This window comes from Athene noctua, chromosome 13, assembly GCF_965140245.1.
Source record: "Athene noctua chromosome 13, bAthNoc1.hap1.1, whole genome shotgun sequence".
Classification (NCBI taxonomy): domain Eukaryota; kingdom Metazoa; phylum Chordata; class Aves; order Strigiformes; family Strigidae; genus Athene; species Athene noctua.
Window position 1 is genome coordinate 23384688 of NC_134049.1, and position 18251 is coordinate 23402938.

At 51.6% G+C, this 18251-nt stretch overlaps 2 protein-coding genes across 4 annotated transcripts in view; one reads left to right on the plus strand and one right to left on the minus strand.

The window, feature by feature from the left end:
• ZNF609 (zinc finger protein 609) overlaps nt 1-2739 on the plus strand; it is a 73666-nt gene extending 70927 nt beyond the window's left edge. For all 3 annotated transcript variants that reach the window (XM_074916692.1, XM_074916693.1, XM_074916694.1), the window contains exons 9-10: nt 103-181; nt 310-2739. In XM_074916692.1, the coding sequence (XP_074772793.1) occupies nt 103-176 (74 nt within the window). In that variant the 3' untranslated portion in view covers nt 177-181; nt 310-2739. The remainder of the gene's footprint in view (nt 1-102; nt 182-309) is intronic.
• Nucleotides 2740-3816: 1077 nt separating this feature from the next.
• Nucleotides 3817-17960, minus strand: OAZ2 (ornithine decarboxylase antizyme 2). Its single transcript, XM_074917227.1, is given in 6 exon segments — nt 3817-5437; nt 7244-7329; nt 9074-9249; nt 14439-14519; nt 14521-14596; nt 17814-17960. Coding segments are annotated over 6 exon segments (573 nt in total). The 5' UTR covers nt 17834-17960; the 3' UTR covers nt 3817-5303.
• Between the last annotated feature and the right edge of the window lie 291 nt (nt 17961-18251).

Genomic DNA, 18251 nt, shown 5'->3' on the forward strand with positions numbered 1-18251 from the left:
AGGGAGCCCAGAAGGGGCTGTAGCCATCTTCGGGCACCGTGAGCCCTTTGCTTGGACTGAATCAGGTGCTTTCCAGCTCCTGACACTGCTTCTCCCACACAGGTCTCTCCTCCACAGCCATCGTTGCCAGCCAGCAGGGCTCTGCTCCCTCCCTATACCCACCTCCGCGGAGGTGAGAATGGTAAGGCTCTCCTCGTCACCCTGGGGGTAACTGGGCTGGCTGGGCTGGGTGCCGTGAGGGCGGAGGGTTTGGGGTTGGCTCACGGGGCCGCTGTTGGCGGGAGCTGACTTGACCTTGGGTTGTGGCAGGACGTGACGCGCCGGGACGCCTGGGCTGTACGAGACATGTGACTGGCTCACATGGGGAAGTGCTGGAGACTCCTTTTAGACATCAGTTGAATGGTGTTAATTGTTCTGCTTGACCTTCCTGCCGTGATCCGAGGCAGACTCTGTCTTCTCCCCACCCCGTCGGACACACGCTGACTCCCCCCTCTACACCCTCCCCTTTGGTGAGTGGGCGAGCTGGTACCTGCGGAAATATTTATTCTACTGGGCACCAGCGCTCGGGATGGAGATGACTCGCCTGCCTGGTGCATATGAAGAGGAAACGGAAGCACTGAGGTTTCTTGATGGATTTGGGATCCCGCCGTGTCTCTGCGAGCTGCTGCTTCACGACGGGGCTGCGCGCCACGGGACTGGGGGCAGACAGGGACGCTGCCTCCTGTCCCGCTCCTCACCGGGGCTCGAAGCGCAGGGCCGAGCCCGCCGTGGAGCCGCAGTCTCAGGAACGGAAGGGCTGGCTCGCACGGTGCCAAGGCGGGGGCTGGGGGGCTGGCGCCAGGCTGGGGGGTGGGTGTCAGCCTCCGCAGAGGGGGCTGTGGGGCACGGGGATGTGCTGCATGCGGGGCGCACCCTCTCCGAGCCCCGCGGCCAATCCTGCACCCCACGGCACCCGCCGCTCCGGGCCCATGTGGGCAGGAGCCGCCAGCACGTGGCCGATGGCCGGAGCGGGGGGGTGGGAGCTGCTCTTGGCCCTGGTGAAGCGGCCTCTGCCCTGCGGGGGCTGGGGGCAGCCAGGCCCAGCGCTGGGGCCTGCGCCCGTCACCCAGCCGGCTGCCAGGGCTCCTCGCCAGTGCCTTGCGTGGGCCAGACCTGCCTGGGGCTCGTGCCCAGGGCTTTTGAGTTGTTTTTTTGAGCTGTGACTCTGCAAACCCCCAGCCTTTCCTCTGCCACCCCCCCCACCCCCCCCGGCAGGTGCTCCCCAAACCTTGGGGCAGCACATCCCACTTGGAGGGGGGGGAAGGGCTGCAGCTCCCCTTCACATCCACATTCTGCTTTTAAAGCGGCTTCCCCAGGCCGTGGGCAGAGCCCAGCGAGGAACAAGCACACTTGGCCTCTGCCAGAGGTGCTTGGGGCTGTGCTAGCCGCCCCCCCCCCCCCAGCCTCAGGCCGGGGTTCGGGGCACCAGGCCCCAGGGAAAGCTGGTCCCCGCTCCCGGCTGCTCCCCAGTGCCCGAGGACAGGGGCTTTCTGGTCCTCTGCTCCCCCAGCCCCAGAGCAGCTCTCCCCGGGCCGATGCTCTACCTCGGCCCCGCAGCAGCCAGGCCACCCCGGGCCGCTCCCCTCGGCCCGGCCGGGGAGTACAGGGGGGGCCGTCGGTCTCATGGGGGGGGGAGTGGGGGGTGTGTGTCCGTGTTGCCCCCGGCCCCGAGGGGCCGCTGTACCGGGATGCTCTGCCTGCCGGGCTCTGTATATACTGTAAAAAGCAATTGTTTGAAAGCTGTTGTTTTGGGTTTTGTTTTCTTTCCCCGTTCCTGCCCCCCGCCCCATCCCACTTTACCCAGTTGGAGAGGAGGCGCTTGCTGGTCTCAGCCCCAGCTGGGGCACCAGCAGCGCGGTGGCCCCAGCCTGCTCGCATTAGTCGACTCATTTTTCTTCCCCTCTTCGTTGTCTTTGCAAGGAGACGGGGCCATGTGGCCCGGCCTGCTCCTCGGGGACACGGGGGGCGAGGCCGAGCAGTGGCTTAACCCACCCCGTGCCCGTTAGGGAGCCCCGTGCAGCTGCCAGGCTGGGGACAGAGGGTCGGGGTGACGGGGGAAGCCCCACACCCCCTCCATGGCGGAGCATCCTGCTGCCTGCTCCTACCTCCAGCCTCGGCCAGGCCAGCAGAGCCCGTCTCCTGGCACAGCCGGGGCCCACTGGCAGCTCCAGAGGTGCAGAGGAGGGTGTCTGGGCTGGGTGGGGGGTGCTGGGGGGTGCCGCAGGCCTTGCTGGCAGTTGAAAGGGGTCAGGGAGGTCTGCCCCCCACCTTGGGTCCCAGTTGAGTCTCCCTTTAGGTGTTAAATGAAACAACGGTTTATGCAGAATAGAGTTGAGGTTTGATGTTTTCTGGGTTTCCCTGGTCAGTTCTTGCCCATGGGGCTGGCGCCCCGCAGTGGTGCTGCTCCCCTGCCTGGGGGGTGCCCTGCCCCTGGGGCCCCCCTCCCCTGCCCACCGGGCCCCGCGGGCGGCTGGCCAGGGTCTCAAACCGTTGGTGTTTATAGCTCTTGTTTCCATTGACGTTGCTGTGTTGGGTTTCATTTCAGTCTTCCTGATTCTGCCCTTCTGTAAAGTGTACATTATTACCAAGTTCCTTGTTTTTTTATATATATATATATAAATATATATATATACAAACTGTACTCTGCTTGCCTTTGTACATTTGGGCAAGGAGAGAGAATAAATCTTTTTAAGAGACAATCACAAACCTGTGAGGGTGGCTTTTTCTTCCTGCTCCCCCCAAATTCTGGTCCTTTGTCCCCAAAAGCTGTGGCCAGCGATTTTTAGGGGGAAAGAGGGTCATCGCCCCCCCCGCCCCCCCGTTTCTGGATCCTCTGAGAGGACTTAACCGGACATGCTGCTCCTGATGCCAAGCTCACTGGTCAGTGGCCACAGGCTGTGGTGGGGTGGCCCAGCGGGGCAGCGGGTCCTGCCCCCCAGCACCCTTCTTGCACACAGGCCCTGTGCGCCTGGACGTGGCCCCTCTGCTCTGCTGCCAGCTCCACCCGGGCACTCTGCCCTGACAGTGGGGGTCAGCACCCCCCAGCCTTGAACCCCTGGCCCCCAGCAAGGGGCAGCTGCCCCCCAGCCTGCCAGGGGCCAAGCCCCCCTGCGTTGGGGGCCTGGCTTGCCACCGGGTGGAGCTCAGCTCCTCCAGCTTCGCACTGGAGGTGGCCTGTGCAGGGAGACAGGCAGCACCTTTCAGATTTTCAGGGGGGGTGTTTCTGAAGCCATTCGATGATCTGAAACCTCTACATTTGACCACGCTTGTTTGAGCCAGGGCAGGAAAATACTTGGCACTTTTCAGAAAAGTACAGGCACTAGCACAGCCTTGTAACTGTAGAGCTCAGATCATGTTCCCTCCAAGCTCTCATGACAAGAACCTTGCACTTTACCAGTAAATTTTACCAGTAAGGAAGGACCAAAGTGGTTTCCACTACATCCCATGAGGAATGTGCCAGAAGAGCACCAGGGGGTGGTGTCAGGGCCCTGGAGTGTGCATAAACACCCTGGGAGTCAGCCCAGCCCCACAGATAAAACCCAGGCTTTCAAAAGCCAGAGCTAGAAATTAGTATTGGTTCTGCCAGGGAAGAGGTGCAGTCTCCTTGGTCTCCACACCACCTCTAGAGCAAGGACAGGCAGGGCAGTGCCTGTTGCAGAGCTGGAGGGGCTGATGCCCCCCCCATAAAAGCTAGGGCAGATATGTTCCCATCAGCACAGCACAGCCCCTGATTTTAAAACAGATTTAGGATTTGATGCCCTGCTTGAAGAAGGAATAGACCCAGCAGCCCTTTCACTTTATTAGAGGGGAAGGAGGGAAAAAGAGACACAAACTTTAAGATGATTTATTCACACAAACTTGTATCCCAGCCCCACCTCTCTTCCCAAACAGAAAACACTGACCATGACGTTTATGGAATGGCTCGGCTTCAGCTTTTAACAAAATCCTCCACAGAAGGGTGAAAGCACAACAAAGCACACAAGGACAATTCCACACGCAAGCAGCCAAGCCAGGAAGAGAGCTCACGGCACTCCTCCGGGGCACAGGTTATAAATACACCCTTCTTTGGCCTTTCAACAAAAGCCAGCCAGGTTACATCCACATGGCACAAAGACAAGAGCACAACCTCATTCTCCAACCTTGGAAGGGCCAGGGGTGAAACAGGAGCTACTGCTGGCACCATGGCCCCATCCCTCCACCCCAGGGAAGGCCCCAGCTGGGGAGAGCATCCCCTCGGACCAGGGGAGCCACCGCCCCCACCTGCCCCCACACTAGCCCCCTTTGGTTTGGACACAGCCATTAGCTCAGTGTGGTGAGACCATCTCTTTGGAAAGGCAAGGAGGAAGAACAGAGTGACAGCCACGGGCCTGGTCTGTACCCATCCTGGGGCAGAGGATAAAGGCATGAGCTTTTCTGGCTCTTTGGACCATCACAACCATCACCCCCCAGGCAGGTGAGGAAACGTTCTCCCAGAGCAGAGGTCTTGCTCCCAACACTCGACCCTCTGAAACCATGGCAGCACCACAGGAGGCCCACCAGAGGCTCTGTTCCTTTCAAATAAGCAGCCCCAGCTGTGTGAAGTTCATCTGAATGCCCCTTTTATTGAATGCTGTGATAGTGCAGTGGTAACATTGAACAGAGTTAAGACTGCTTAAAACAAAAGCTGAAAGAGCAAGAGGTTTAAAAAAAAAAAAAAAAGAAAAAAAGGTTAGACCAGTTAAAATAGCATTGGTCACCCCAAAGCAGAGACACAGGGGGGGTTTAATGTAGTGTTAAAGGTTAAACTCGAACACGTCTCCTCCATGTGCCTAACACCCAAAACATGCCTTCTACTTAAGAGTCTTGAGTGAAAAATCAAAAGGTAGTCTGTCAGATGAGCGCACATCGGGCGACGGGGAAAAGACCAACACGGGCTTAGAGAAGTAAGGAGTTGATACTGCATCTACTGCTGTGCTCCCCCACGCACGGCCCGGGCACTGAGCGCCCCTAGGCTACCACACCACACAGCTGCACGTAAAGAGCTCCTATGCCAGTTCATAAACATCTTCCATTTACTATTTGGTGATTACATGTGTGTATATATAGTTCTCTAGGCAACACATTTCAATGAGATAGTCAACTCTGAGGATACACAGGCCAATCTAACAATGAGAAATGCAGTTTCAGTCCAACAGAAGCTTGTTTTCCCTTTCCTCAAGAAAGGAGATGTAACCCTCTCTCCCCTCAACAGCATTTTCAGGTCACACTGGAGTCCCCCGCTGCAGCTATTCTTCATCAGAGGAAGAGTTCTGATCCAGGGGGTACACCATGAACATCACGTCTGGCCGCGATGGGACAGAGGGGTGACCAGGCCTCACGATTTCAAAGCCCAAGAAGCTGAATGTCTTCAGGAGTGGAGCTACCAAAGAGAAGGAAATCTGTTACCACTAGAAATAACCCTCTTCACCTGCACCACCCTAGAAGCCACAAATATCGAAGTGCGCTGAACACCCTATGCGAGCACATCCAGAGCTTCCTGCACAGAAAAAAACCATTTTATTGTGACAGCCCTCTGGAATGGGAGCTTTTGTCTTTTCCTGCATTCATCACGGCTGCTCCTAAGCATGAAGGGGATTTTAGTTGTGCAGCAGAGCAGGTTTGTCCATGTTTATCCTGCAACATCTCTGCTATCCCCTCTGAGACAATGATGGTTGGTCACCTACTGGCACCAGCCGCACTGACCCACTTTCCCAGGATGCACACAGCCATCCCGCAGCCCCTCAAAGTTTTTATCCTGTACTTTGGTGGGTCCCAGCACCCTTTGAGCCCTGAAAATGAGTCAGGCAGCAGCTAACAGGAAGTTACTTACTCAGGGTCTAGGTAGACATTTGCTGTCTCCATGAGGAGGACCTGGAGCTCAGCAGAAACTCAAGCCAGCTTAGCACAGCTTGGTGCCGCCCCCCAGGAAAGGCACCACGGGTTATGCACAGTAATTCAGAGCAGGGTCAGGCCAGAAGCCCCCCACACCTTGTCTCAGTCAGATAAGGTTATACGATGCAGTGGCTGGATGCACGCTTGCCTGTTACCAAAGCAATCGCTTCCCTGTGGCCCCTGAGTTACGCTGGTGCAGTATCTCATCTCTCCAGCACCTGCTGACGGCCAGCCTCAAGCCACGAAGGGCCGTGCAGAGGAGCTCCTGTGTATTTCCAAGACAGCACTGTGTTTCAGCTGCATAGACAAGGACCCAGGATCTGGAGCTCTCCAGAACTCAAACAAATAAGCCAGGCCCAAGAGCAATGCACAGCCCGTTTAGTAAAAACAAAACCCAGTATGAGATGTCTCCCCTAACCAGCCACTGCAGGGGTCACCTGTGCAACCTAGGGTAGTAGTGACTTTATAGCAAGAACTTAATCTGAAAATTATTCTTGGCATCCTAACATGGAATGACATCTTCCTGGGCTCAGCACAGCTTAGCTCTAATAACGTGCTTCTTTTCGGAGAAGACAGTGCAGCTTGTGAAGCAGCAGAGTAAAATTAGAATTAAGGTTTGAATTACTCCTGCCATGGCTTGCATCTAGTAAGATTTAAAGTGACACATTGATAGCTCAGTACCTCAACACAAATCTCAAGCTTCCATGCTGTAACCACTCACCCAACACATCTATTTTTAGATCCTAATGCAGCCCCCTTAAGCCATAAGCATCTATAGCCAGGGTCAGGATTACCTGTAAGTCTAGGAAGGGCAACAGTGCCAGGAGATCTTTAAAAAGCAGATGAACATCAGGGCAAGAAGCTACAAGTGTTCATTTCCCAGGTAACACCTTCTCCCTGGTTTCTCTTTCCAAATGACAGAAGCCTGGTGCCAAATGAAGACCTTCACTCCTTACCAAAGGGGAAATATTAACCAATTTCTAGACAAGAAAATACTCCAAGTAATTCAGAAGCAGCTATCTGCATTAGAGTACCAGTAATAATTTAACAGCAGGACAGCAAAGTCTATCTGCTGGAGAAACCAAAATACTCCCTCCCTTAGTCTCAAGAAAGGGCTTATTTCCTCCACAAGAAACTATTTCTAATTTGTAAGAACTCCATGAGAATTATACATATAACAATTACTGCAGTAGGAAGCATCCTGCGGAGCCTCGCCTTGGGTTTACCAGATTTTTGTTCAGCAGCACTGTCTTAGATCTAGGGAGCAAACCTGACAGCGGGGGTCAGTTCTTACCTCTGTCTTCTCTGCTTTTTCTGAAGCAAATAAAGACGTAGTTTACTTTCATTTTTTCTTCAGCAAACTCCAACAGTGCTGATAACCTGCCAAGGAGGAGGAAGACAAAAGAACATCAGCTATAGGAAGTCCTGTCCTGAGGAAGCCTCTGAGCATTATCAATTGTTTGGATGTTTTCAGGCAGAAGGATTACTTGTTTACAGGCCCCTTCCAGTGAACAATGGGTGCTGAAACAATGGGCTTCCTGCCTCACTATCCAGCCCTGCAGAGGAAGAGCTGTCCTCACACCAAGTCACCCAGCGAGGCACTGTCCTCGGCCGCGTGCGAGTGTGCAGGAACACCCAGCCCCACCACCCACCCATCTGTGCAGAAGCCTTCGCACGCAGGAGGCTAAACACTGCAGCTGCTCTGAGCTGGGACACATCTCCTCGGCAGGCAACATACACGAGGGAATCTCTAAGTTTTGCACTTTATGGGAAGGGGAAGAAAAAAGGAAAGAGCTCATGCCACATAGAAGAGAAAAACACCACTGAAGGAGCAAGTGCACAGGCAAAGCTGTCTCCTGAACACATCAGCTGGATGGCACATCTGATGCACCCTGAGCCCACGCTTCCTGCCTTTCCAACTAAATTATTTCTGCCACCTCTTGATGGAAGCAACACTGCATTAACCCCTCTCTGAGCCCCAGGGATCCGCACAGCGGAGCCACTGCTGGCCTTGTCACCATTTATAATGCAGGCTGCTAGAGCAGTGACAAACAGGGCTTTAGCCAACATCTAATTCAACAGTCAGTGAGACCAGAGTGCAGTGAGGGAGATTAAATTCGCAAGGGTTTTGTTAATATGGTAATGAACTACTTTAATTATAGCCTCTACTAGGCTGTTTTACCTACCTAAAAATAATCTGACAAAATCGCACTTTTAAGTCACAATGACACAGGCGTATAAATACTCTCCCAGAGGAACCCCTTCCCAAGAGAGCAGGCCCTTGGACAGCTCAAAGATTTACGGGCCAACTGAAGAAATTACACAAACACTTATCTGGACTCAGAGTGTGAGACAGCAAGAAGACTGGCACTTACTGAAGGTGCCCAATGAGGTTTTTTTTCTTAATTAGCTTGTGTCATGGATGAAGCCTACTTGGAGATTTAGGAGGACTTCAGAGAGCTCTGCAGAGGAATCCAGTAAAGCCACATCTACGCTACAGCGCTCCCCGCCAGCGGAGATCTCTGGCAAAGCACTTGGCAGGAAGTAGCTGCTCTGGAAGCTGCGTTTACACAAACTTCCCAGAGCAGGGCTGTCTGGACAAAACACTACCGCATTCTGCCAACAGAGAAAAATCAGAGATTCTGGCAGAGCCCAGCGCCTGCGTGGCAGTGCTCCAAGAGTAGATCCACCTACTGATGAGAAGGAGTATATCAATATAATGGAGGTTTTTCTCCCCTGAAAGAGGAAAACGCTTGCCAAAACATGCTTGCCAAGTGGCCAGCAGAAAAAAAAAAAAAAAAAAAAAAAAAAAAAAAATCAGAGAAAGGCTTGTAGATTTTCCATACCAAAGTATGCAAAGAATCACTCCGCTGATTTACTGCTTAGGGACTCAAAAAGAGTCACCTATCTGAAATGATCACCAGGGGAAAAAAAAATATATACATACATATATATATATGGAGGACTAACAGGAAGACAGTTCTCTGAAGACAAGGGAGCAAGGATATACTTCAGGCACACAAACCAGGAACAGACACAGCTGCCACACACACAGCATCACCCATGCAGGCAAAGTCCTGCTCCCTGGGGAGCCATGGACACAGCTCTGGGATAGTGAACTTACCCTTCTTTGCTTCCATCAGCTAATAATCCATCGGGGATTTCCACAAAGAGGCTCTGATTAGAGAGCACTGCATCCCAGGAGGAGGTCTTCACCTCTGTGACCTTGTACTGGAAGTGGACAATATGAGGCTTCCCTTCGTGCACTGGGACATCTTGGTTAACAGTGATCTTCTCGTCCTGTGCAAGGGAGGGAGGAGAGCTCATAAAACATGCTTTAGGGTTAAGGAAAACTATCCATGAGATTGTAGGCCAAAAAAGAAATCGTGCTTAAATGAGCATGCAGAGGGACTGTGTTTCCAATGCGAGCACCCTCCTGACAAAGGAGCAGCCCATACAGACAGTGTGTGTCCAGAATTTCAGCCTGTCACTAAAGTTCGCCACCATGAGACTCACCACAGCTCGTCAAAGTATGCACAGGCAGCTGCAAGCTCACACTCGAGTCTCAGCGCTCTAAACAAGTGTTGAAGTGGTTAAGAGCTATTGTTCTGAACTACCTGTAATTCCTTGCTTACATTCTAACCCAATACAAAAATAAAGTCCTACATACTAAACAGCCGGGGGAGTATAACTAGAGAGAGCAAACAAAATGAATGGGATTATAGTTTTTCCTATATTTCTCCCTCTTCCCATTTCACTGGCTCAGGGACACGCCACAGTGAGTACTCAGACCTCAGAGTGATTTTTCTAGTCATGTTTTCCTGTTCAAGGGAATGCAGTTTTGCATAGTTACATTATATTAAATTTCTGGATAGTGAGAGTCCATTCATTCACCACAGGTCCCAGCCACATCTTTGAAGGCTGGTTCATGAACTACCCCTCAAAGAACGCAACATGAACCAACAAGCTGGTAGAGCATCTGCTGCTGCAGTCTGACCAATTTTGTTGTCTCCCCAATCCCTCTTTTCATTTAAGGGATGACCACAAATTGCCTTCCCTGTTTTCACAACCAACTGGTATGGTAAACGGTTTGCCTCCTGGTATATGGGAGGAAAATACCCAGCACAGAGAGAATTCCACAACAGACAGAAGCTACACAGATTTGAAGATTGCAAGGAGGTCTTTTCCAGAGACCACAAATATACACGTTCCTCTCCAATACTGCTCTAACTAGAATGCCAAGCATGCAGACTGCCTCAGATTAAGCTCAGCAATTCCTAGAAAACAATTTCGTGGTTAAAACTCCATTCCTTCTCCTGACAATTTTTTGCAGGCAGTTGGCTTGCCCTGTAATGCTTTCCACATTCACTGCAAAAAAACCCCAATGAAACAATGAAGAAATTCATTAGGTTCCCGAGTTAATGTTGTCAATGGCAGAAGCTGAACTGTTCCCATCTGCTTGGTGCAGACTCATGCATCCTGACTCCCCCATTTACAGTCACCTGCATAGCTCTGAAGGGCAGAAGCAAACCAGATACTGAAGTCATGTCTGCTCTGTTCCCGAGTCATGGGAGTGCCTGGGAAAGCCACATGTCCCCCCTCCTGAACAACAGCAATGGGTGGGGTGGGAGGTGGTTTACTCCGTCAGGTCATTAGGTGAGCGACTGCCCAGTCTCCAGGCATTTTATTTTAACAGGGCGATTAATTCAGCCGCTCATTAGGAGCTTTGATCTGTTGATCAGCTGGACTGACCACGAAACAAGTGACATTGCTGCAGAAAGACAGCACCTCATCAGAGAAGGTTTAATAAATGCTTTGCAGTGACATATACTCATCTCCGACCATAACACACACAGGGAGCCAGTACAGCAAAGAAAACAGTCCGGTTTGGATCTGCAGTGAAGAAACATTTAAAAGACGGGCAGTACAAAACACATCAGAAGCCAATAGTGCCCAGTAAGAGGGTGGAAGACTCCTCAGTATCGCTGCTTTCCAAGCGGGTATTTTCTTGCAGGTGTTTTCAGCTATGAAGGTGTAAGCATTGCTAAAAACCAATGAGTCGTTCAGCAAAAACATCACTGAGAACCTTTCCAGGCTCCTCAAGCCTGTGTCCCAGTGCTTTAATTCCTATTACCGCATGTATTAAAATAGATCTCTCTTGTTGTGACAAAGAAGCCTCCATCGAATATGTTAACGCCAGCGACAAAGTAACGCCGCATGCAAATGAGGAACTGCCTGGCTTCAGAGGCAGCAGAGGAAGCTGCCGTTTGTTTAAAGCCCACAAAGCTTAGCTGAAAAACAAGTTTACACTTCATCACAATAAATATCCTGTAGGAAATAAGTTTATTCAATGAGTTTGAAAGAAGTTTTCGTGGCTGTGCCCACTGTTGGGTTTCACTAGTTTTAAGCCAAGCACACCAAGAAACCCACTGACAGCTGCTCAAGTCAGAGTCTGCTGCTGATAAAGGCACCGCGGAGCCAGCGGCAGGAGTCACATCTGAGCCTAGAGAGTGCTCGGTGCTACAGAGGTGTATTTAAAAAAAAAAAACCCCAAACCAAGGGGATTCTACGCACATCCTTCACCAGTGACTTTACAGGAGCCTTTTACAATTGTTGTTCCTGTGCAGAAAGCGTCTCTGTTTCAGAAAAGATCCTTCTCTCAAGAAAAGCTCACAGATGCTTCTTTTCTTATACTTCACGAAAACAAAAACAGGGTGAGGAAGTCGAGAAAAGCAGGCAGGGATTGACACATTAGAGGGGGAGGCACACACATGCATTTGTGCAGGAAGACTGGCAGGAGCCTGCAAAAGGAGGGGTAAAGCTTTCTGAGCCTTCTGGCTTAGCCCTTCTGTCACCAAAAGTTATGCTCTGCACTCCAAACCTTGCAAGGTTTTCCACTTAAGAGCCCCATAATACAACAGTCCATGAACCAAAGGCAGCAAAACCGCAGGGATTAACAGAACCAGTTCCTCCGGTTCAGAGGGAATTACGTTTACACAGCCTGTCTTGGGTAGCTGATACTTTATTTCTAGGCATCAAAATAGAGACAGCAAGATGCCGGGGAGAGAAGCTGTTCCTGTGAAGCAGCAGCCCAGAATTCTTTGGAAGCTGCTCAAAGCAAAATCCTGTTTACGCAACAAATGTTCGGTTTTAGTTCACCCCCGCAAAATCCCCCCGCCACACTACCGTGGGCAAAGAAACAACCCCACCAGACTATCTTTTATACACAGCTGCCTAAACCACTGGCTCTCCAGCCCTCAGCTCCATTTTGGTGAAGCAAAGCTGCAAGGACCAGCTTCCACTTGGTTACAACTCATTGAGCATAAGATTTTCCAACCCAGCCATGCTCCTCAAATGTCCTGAGAAGGATGGGGGGAGGCCCCTACGTGCTGGCAGCGTAAGGAGAAAGGATGTCACGATCTAGCAGAGCCAGGGCTGGAGAAACCCATGTAAGCAGCCTGGTGTTGGCATGCGCTACACCTGCAGCTTCCTGCCAAGTTTGCTAGCCAGAGCACGTCCGTTCACACAAAGCCCAGCCCGGCCGTGCAGCACCAACACCGTTGCTACTGCATTCCCAGCTCAAGTAAAGCTCCCCTGAGGAAGGGCTGAGTATTAAGTCTCTTAACACAAAAATACCAACAACTATAGGGAGCCTCAGCTGCTTAATTTATGGTGCTGTTGTGTATGAGCACTGCGCTGCATGCTCCAAAGGAGGCAGGCTCATTCGGAAAGGTCATCCCTTGAACTAGAACAGCTGATACAGCTGGAAAAAGGACTTAAGCTTTTGGGTCCAGATGCCTTTCCAGGTCACACTGAAGCTTGCTGGCTGAAAGCTCAGCCTGGTGCCTAACTACAGCACCGCTAGATTGAGGGGTGACTGAGGGGTGCAGAGAGTCCCAGTAACCCCCATCCAAGGTTTGACTTTAAACCACTGGGCGACACAGCCCACTCTGGTCTGGGATGAGCTGTGTTGCAGAAGGGACTGATTTTCTGGCAGATTCTGCTAGGTTTTGTCAGCAGTAAAGCCAGGAAAAATTACATCCTTATTTCTGGGATGCAGCTATCTAAATGACATCCCCACAGGCAGCAGCCCCTGCCTACACACCACTGCCAAAAGCTTCTGTGCAATTTCAAGGCCATACCGAAATCAAACACTTCAAAGTCTCCAAACTGATTCTTTCCACCAGCATCTCCTCCACGCTGAGCCCATTTTCTGCCTTTGGACCTTGCCTCATGTGTATGCCAGGCTTGGCAAAGCTGGCCTGCAGGAGTTTAAGTTGCAGAGTCCCCTATTTGTCATCCCCTCCCACCCAGAGGGAATTCATTATTTGTCCTGAGCCCTCTTGAAGCTATTTATGTACCTTCTTTATCTGACAGGAAGCCTGTTGTGCTACGCTGCATCTCTGGATTTCATACCCGTCCAACATCTGTGACAATTCAACTCGATAGCACTAAGCTGGTGTTACATTATTACTAAGAGTCTACAGAGGTTGACATTTATTCACAAGGTGGGTGGGTGAGGCATGTGCTAAAAATTCACCAAGGCTCCATTAAAGAAAACTCCTCTGAAAGCAGCCATGAGGTCTGTGATTCTCTCATGAATTTCAAGAGGAGGCTTTGGTAGCTGTGACCCAAAAGGGCCTGTATCTTTTCATCATATAAAGTCTGTGTGCCTCCCACGGGGTAATTAAAAATCAAGTCTAACACCTATGACAACACTCCTGTCTGAACAGCCAAATTTGCAAACTGAGCATAAATTTTAGGCTACCTCATCTGATAGCACTTTGCTCCCCGGCACGTGGAAAAAAAAAAAAGCCGTACAAGTGCCAACTGCTCTACAGCCAGGAACAGTCAGGTCTCCTCATCTGAAAGGAAAGGTCCCGTAGAACGAAGAGGGCCAAAAAATGAGAGCTACAGATCCATGTGGTCCTAAGCAAATCTGCAAATAAAAAGCCTTCCTGATCCTCCTATGCATGTGCTCTTGAAATGTTCTGGCCTGCAAGGCAGACAGCCACCTTGCGCTTCTGTGAAGTCAGGAGCTACTCTGTGCAGTGGTTCAGGCAGCTACCAGGTCCCCACAGCTTTACCTTCCGGACTAGGGCACAGGAAAGAGCTTATCAAGCATTCTCTCTGCATTTCACCTTTCTACTTCCCAGTTCCTCTTTTACAAGACATTTAAGAAGTTGTTTCATGTTTTGATAATGCTGGCTCTGCATACAATAACTGAAACAGGCCTCTGGGAACAGGGCTAGTGAATTATTTGCCGCACGCTTTTGAGAAAAGGTCCCTCATTTCTTAATAAGCGGGTGATATTTAAGCAGGAGAGCCCTGTGTGCAGCTCAGCAGTCTGCCAACGGGGTCACTGATAAATTAACTGTCCTCCCACTTATTACCTCGGAGTTATTTGCATTTATTCCCCCAAGACAAAGTAACTGAACACAGTTGCAACACGGGTACAGGTTATTATTTAGACATCAGATCTTTCTCACCTTATATATCAGAGCTGAAAGAGAAGGATCCCTGCTACCCCCTCGCCCACCGGGGATCTTCGACAGTGGGTGAGGGGCATCAGGAGCACCACAGAGGCCCTGGAACAATGTGCCTGCAGCACTGCAGTTGGGGACAGTTACTCAAAGGTAAAATACTACTGCAAGAAAAAGAGAGAGAACACCAGGTTACATTAGCAGGGATCACGTTTCAGGTGCTACAGCTCTTCATAACCCCAAGCCACTCGTATCCCTGCTCCTCCACAGCATGTCAGAGGCAGCTATCAGGGCTTTAGTGCCCAGACATTTACATCAAAAGCACTCTCTGCCCAAGTCATATCAGAAACCGGCAGTGTTTTGTTAGAAACGGAGGAGGGGCTTTGCAGCCAAGAACCCAGAGAGAGTGCTGAGCAACCTCATGCTAATAAGGGACGCCTGGACGACTGCCAATAGCAGATGGCTGGAAATGCATGACCAGATGAGCACACATTTTCTATAGACAAATATCTACAAATAGATCAACAGGACCCAGAAGAAGGAGGTTTAAGTTTCAGATTTTCAAAACGAGGAGGAGTGAAAGGGCTGGTTCTTCAGATATTTTCAACATGTTCTGCAACGTCTGAGTTGACATTTTCACATGCAAATGAAACATCATACAAGTGTCCTTCACCACAACCCCCAAAATTACAAGTTCACCCAATGGATCTACTTTTAAGAGCAAGAAAATAAGTTTCCCTTGCAGTTCGTAAGTTTGTTTGGATGTCCTACACATGGTCTTGCAGGATCACTTTGAATGCAGGCTTTAATATCTGCTCTAGTTTTTAGGAAGTTCATGAAAGCAAATTATTTTACTTCTGGAGCATCACTTCCTTTATCAGTGCCACAAACGCTCTTTGCTGAGGCACGGCACAGCAGCAGTATTCCTCTAACAAAGCCTGCAAAAGCAATGCAGAGAAAACAGTCATTTCTCAGCGTTCCCATAATGAAACACACAGGTGCAAACACCTCCAAAATGAAGGTGACTGTGAGGGTTTTCAATAAGCACACAGAGCGGGGAACAAGGCTCTAATGGACAGACTCTGTCCTAAACGTCTCACTTGAGCTGTTCCTGAGACAGTGTTTTTCCACTCTAATCCCCCTCCACGAGGGAGACAGGCTTACATATCCAAAGACCAAGTACCAAGCTGTACTATCAGAATCACCTGAAACGCCTATACAGTATGCTGGAACATATACCAGACTGCAAACAACCTACTGAAATTTGGCATTTCTGTATGCCAAAAAATAACTCACAAACGCAGTTATGACACAGGCAGAACTTGCAAAGAACTTGGCTTGCCACCTCATACCAAAATAATCTTTCTACAGGAAACACAAATATTCTTCCTTCACATATTTCCTCCTCCTCCAGGTTCGCTAGACTGGGCTCTTCAGCAGCGTTCCTGTGTGCTGTGGCCTACAGCAGGCAGTGCCTGGAGAAAACGCTGTTTAAACACACTAGGAAAAGATATTAAGCAGTTGCACTGAAGATGTTTCAGGGCAAACTCCTTTGCACACATGCTCAGTGGCATTTTGTGTTAATACAGTCCCTCCTCACAGCATGACTGGAGCTATCAATGGACCAGTGTGTATTTAGTAGTAGTGGATGTCGAGAGGCATGACAAAGCACTTTGCTGTGCTGTTCCCCACCCCCAGAAAGCTGTTGGCAGCTTTGTTATTCCCTTCCCTCCTCCCTCACCCCACAGTCAACAATGTACTATTGATAGCTCACTCCAACTTGTGGCCAAGGCATCAAGAAGCTGGATAATGAAGTGTAGTTGTGGGAAAAAAAAAAAAAAAAAGGCTGTAGTTTTCATGCAAAGCAGTTCAAGACATTTCCCAGTTTTGCTTCCTCTGGCACATGCAGAAGTCAAAACACAAGACCCCTTCAGCTGCTGAGCCCTGCCTGCAGCACTGGCGCTTTGCCTAGCACAGACCTGCACGCAACTGTGATCCTCCCCCAAAACTTCACAGCAGCAACGAGCGTGTGCATGTGGGGGGCACAGATTAAAAGAGGTTTTGCTTCCTCCAGATGCGCGTTAGCACCCTGGGAAGAAGTTCACACTAGCACCCAACAGTCTGATCCCTGCACGCATCTGCACACGAGCAGCCCACTGCAACTCTGCTCCCTGAGGCCTGTTTACGGCTTAAAAATTAGGACTGTGCTCCCTTCTCTTTTGAAAAGCAGTTTTCCAGCAGCTTGGTTTAGATTAAGATGCATTTAGATCACCAAGGGCCCTTCCCTGAAGAAACTCCCAAGCAAAAGCCTCCTGACCGAGTCCTGCCTGAAACAGGAGCTGGAAGCAGGCGTACGCTTTCAGCCAGCAGGTATAATTTTAACTTGCTAAGCTTCCAGCGATCTCAACCCGATGTCCCGTCTCTGGGAAGCACAAAGGACAACTCGGCAACTTTTGAACCCCATCACAGCTGCTCTCCAACACCTGAAGCCCCAGACCAGCACTGCTTTCAGGCCACGACAACAACCAGCACCTTGAGGTCTAAAAGCTGCACGTTCTCTTGTTTTTCAGGGGTTTTGTTTGTGTTGAACTCTCAGACCAAATGGAAGGATCCACGCAGCTCCCTTGACATTACAGAAATGAAGTTTTTTCGGTTTGTTTTCTGTTTTGCCCCTTTGCAAAATACGTTCTGAAGATGCAGTTGTGTTTAGCCCATAATAATAAGATATTATGCTGTCAGCCATCTCAAGCTGTGTATTAAGGAACCTGATTTGAGGAGCAAGTTCTAAATAACCATCTGATGAGCACAGAATAGCTCAAGTATCTACCATACATCCAGCTGCCAAGAAACGCGGCTGTTTAAGGCACATCCTCTGGGTGCTTATCTACGCGGTACGACAGAGGCTCCGGAAACGAGGCTTTTGGGACTCTAAACAAGGGACAGACACGCAGATAACTTAGCCAGCTGAGAACAACACCCACAAATCGAGTAAATTCCTGTCTGCTGATAACCAACCTGCCGGGAAAAATCACCTTTCCTTAGAGATACGTGGGGACTGCGGGAAGGGAGGGACGAGCCCTCCCCGGCGCTGAAGGGTTATTAGCAAAAGGGTGCTCAGACACTGGCCGCCGAGGTGCGCCCCCATCCCCGGGACCCAGCCCAGTGAGCCCGGACACCCGCCCGGGGGTCTCTCCCCTGGACAAGCGTCGCCCCAAGGAGGATTTTGACTCGGGAAAGGCGGAGAGCCGCCGCCGCCACCGCCTCAGCGCCCGCCGGCACCCCGGGCCCAGCCACCGGCCTGAGGGGCGAGGCAGGCCGCGGCTAGCGGTGAGGCGGGCCCGGCGGTGCAGGGGGGAAGTGGGGCCCGCGCCGCCCCCTCACCTGTCCTGGGTGTTTATCATCCTTGGCTCGGCGCGGCCTCGGCTCTGTCCGTCCGTCGGTCCGTGCAGCTGCTCCGCTCCGCTCGGCGCCGCCGCCCTCGCTCGCCGCCGCGCTCCGACTGACCCCGCGGGCCCGCGCGCGGCCCCGCCCCCCGCGCCGCCCGGCCCCGCCCCCCGCGCGCGGCACCCTGGGAAACTACCGCCCCAAACAAAGGCGAGCGCCGCGCCACGCCCCCTCCTCGCCCCGCGCAGGCGCACTGCGCCGACCCGCCCCTGCCTGGTGACGTCAGCGCGCCGCTGCTCGCAGCTCCCGCGGCCGGGCGACGCTCCCCCGAGGCGGCCGCGCTGCGCCCCGCTCCCGCCGGGGTTGCCCCGCGCTCCTCAGGGCCGGCACCGCGCCGGAGGGGGCCGGCGGTCTGCGGCCGGGGGAGAAGCGGTA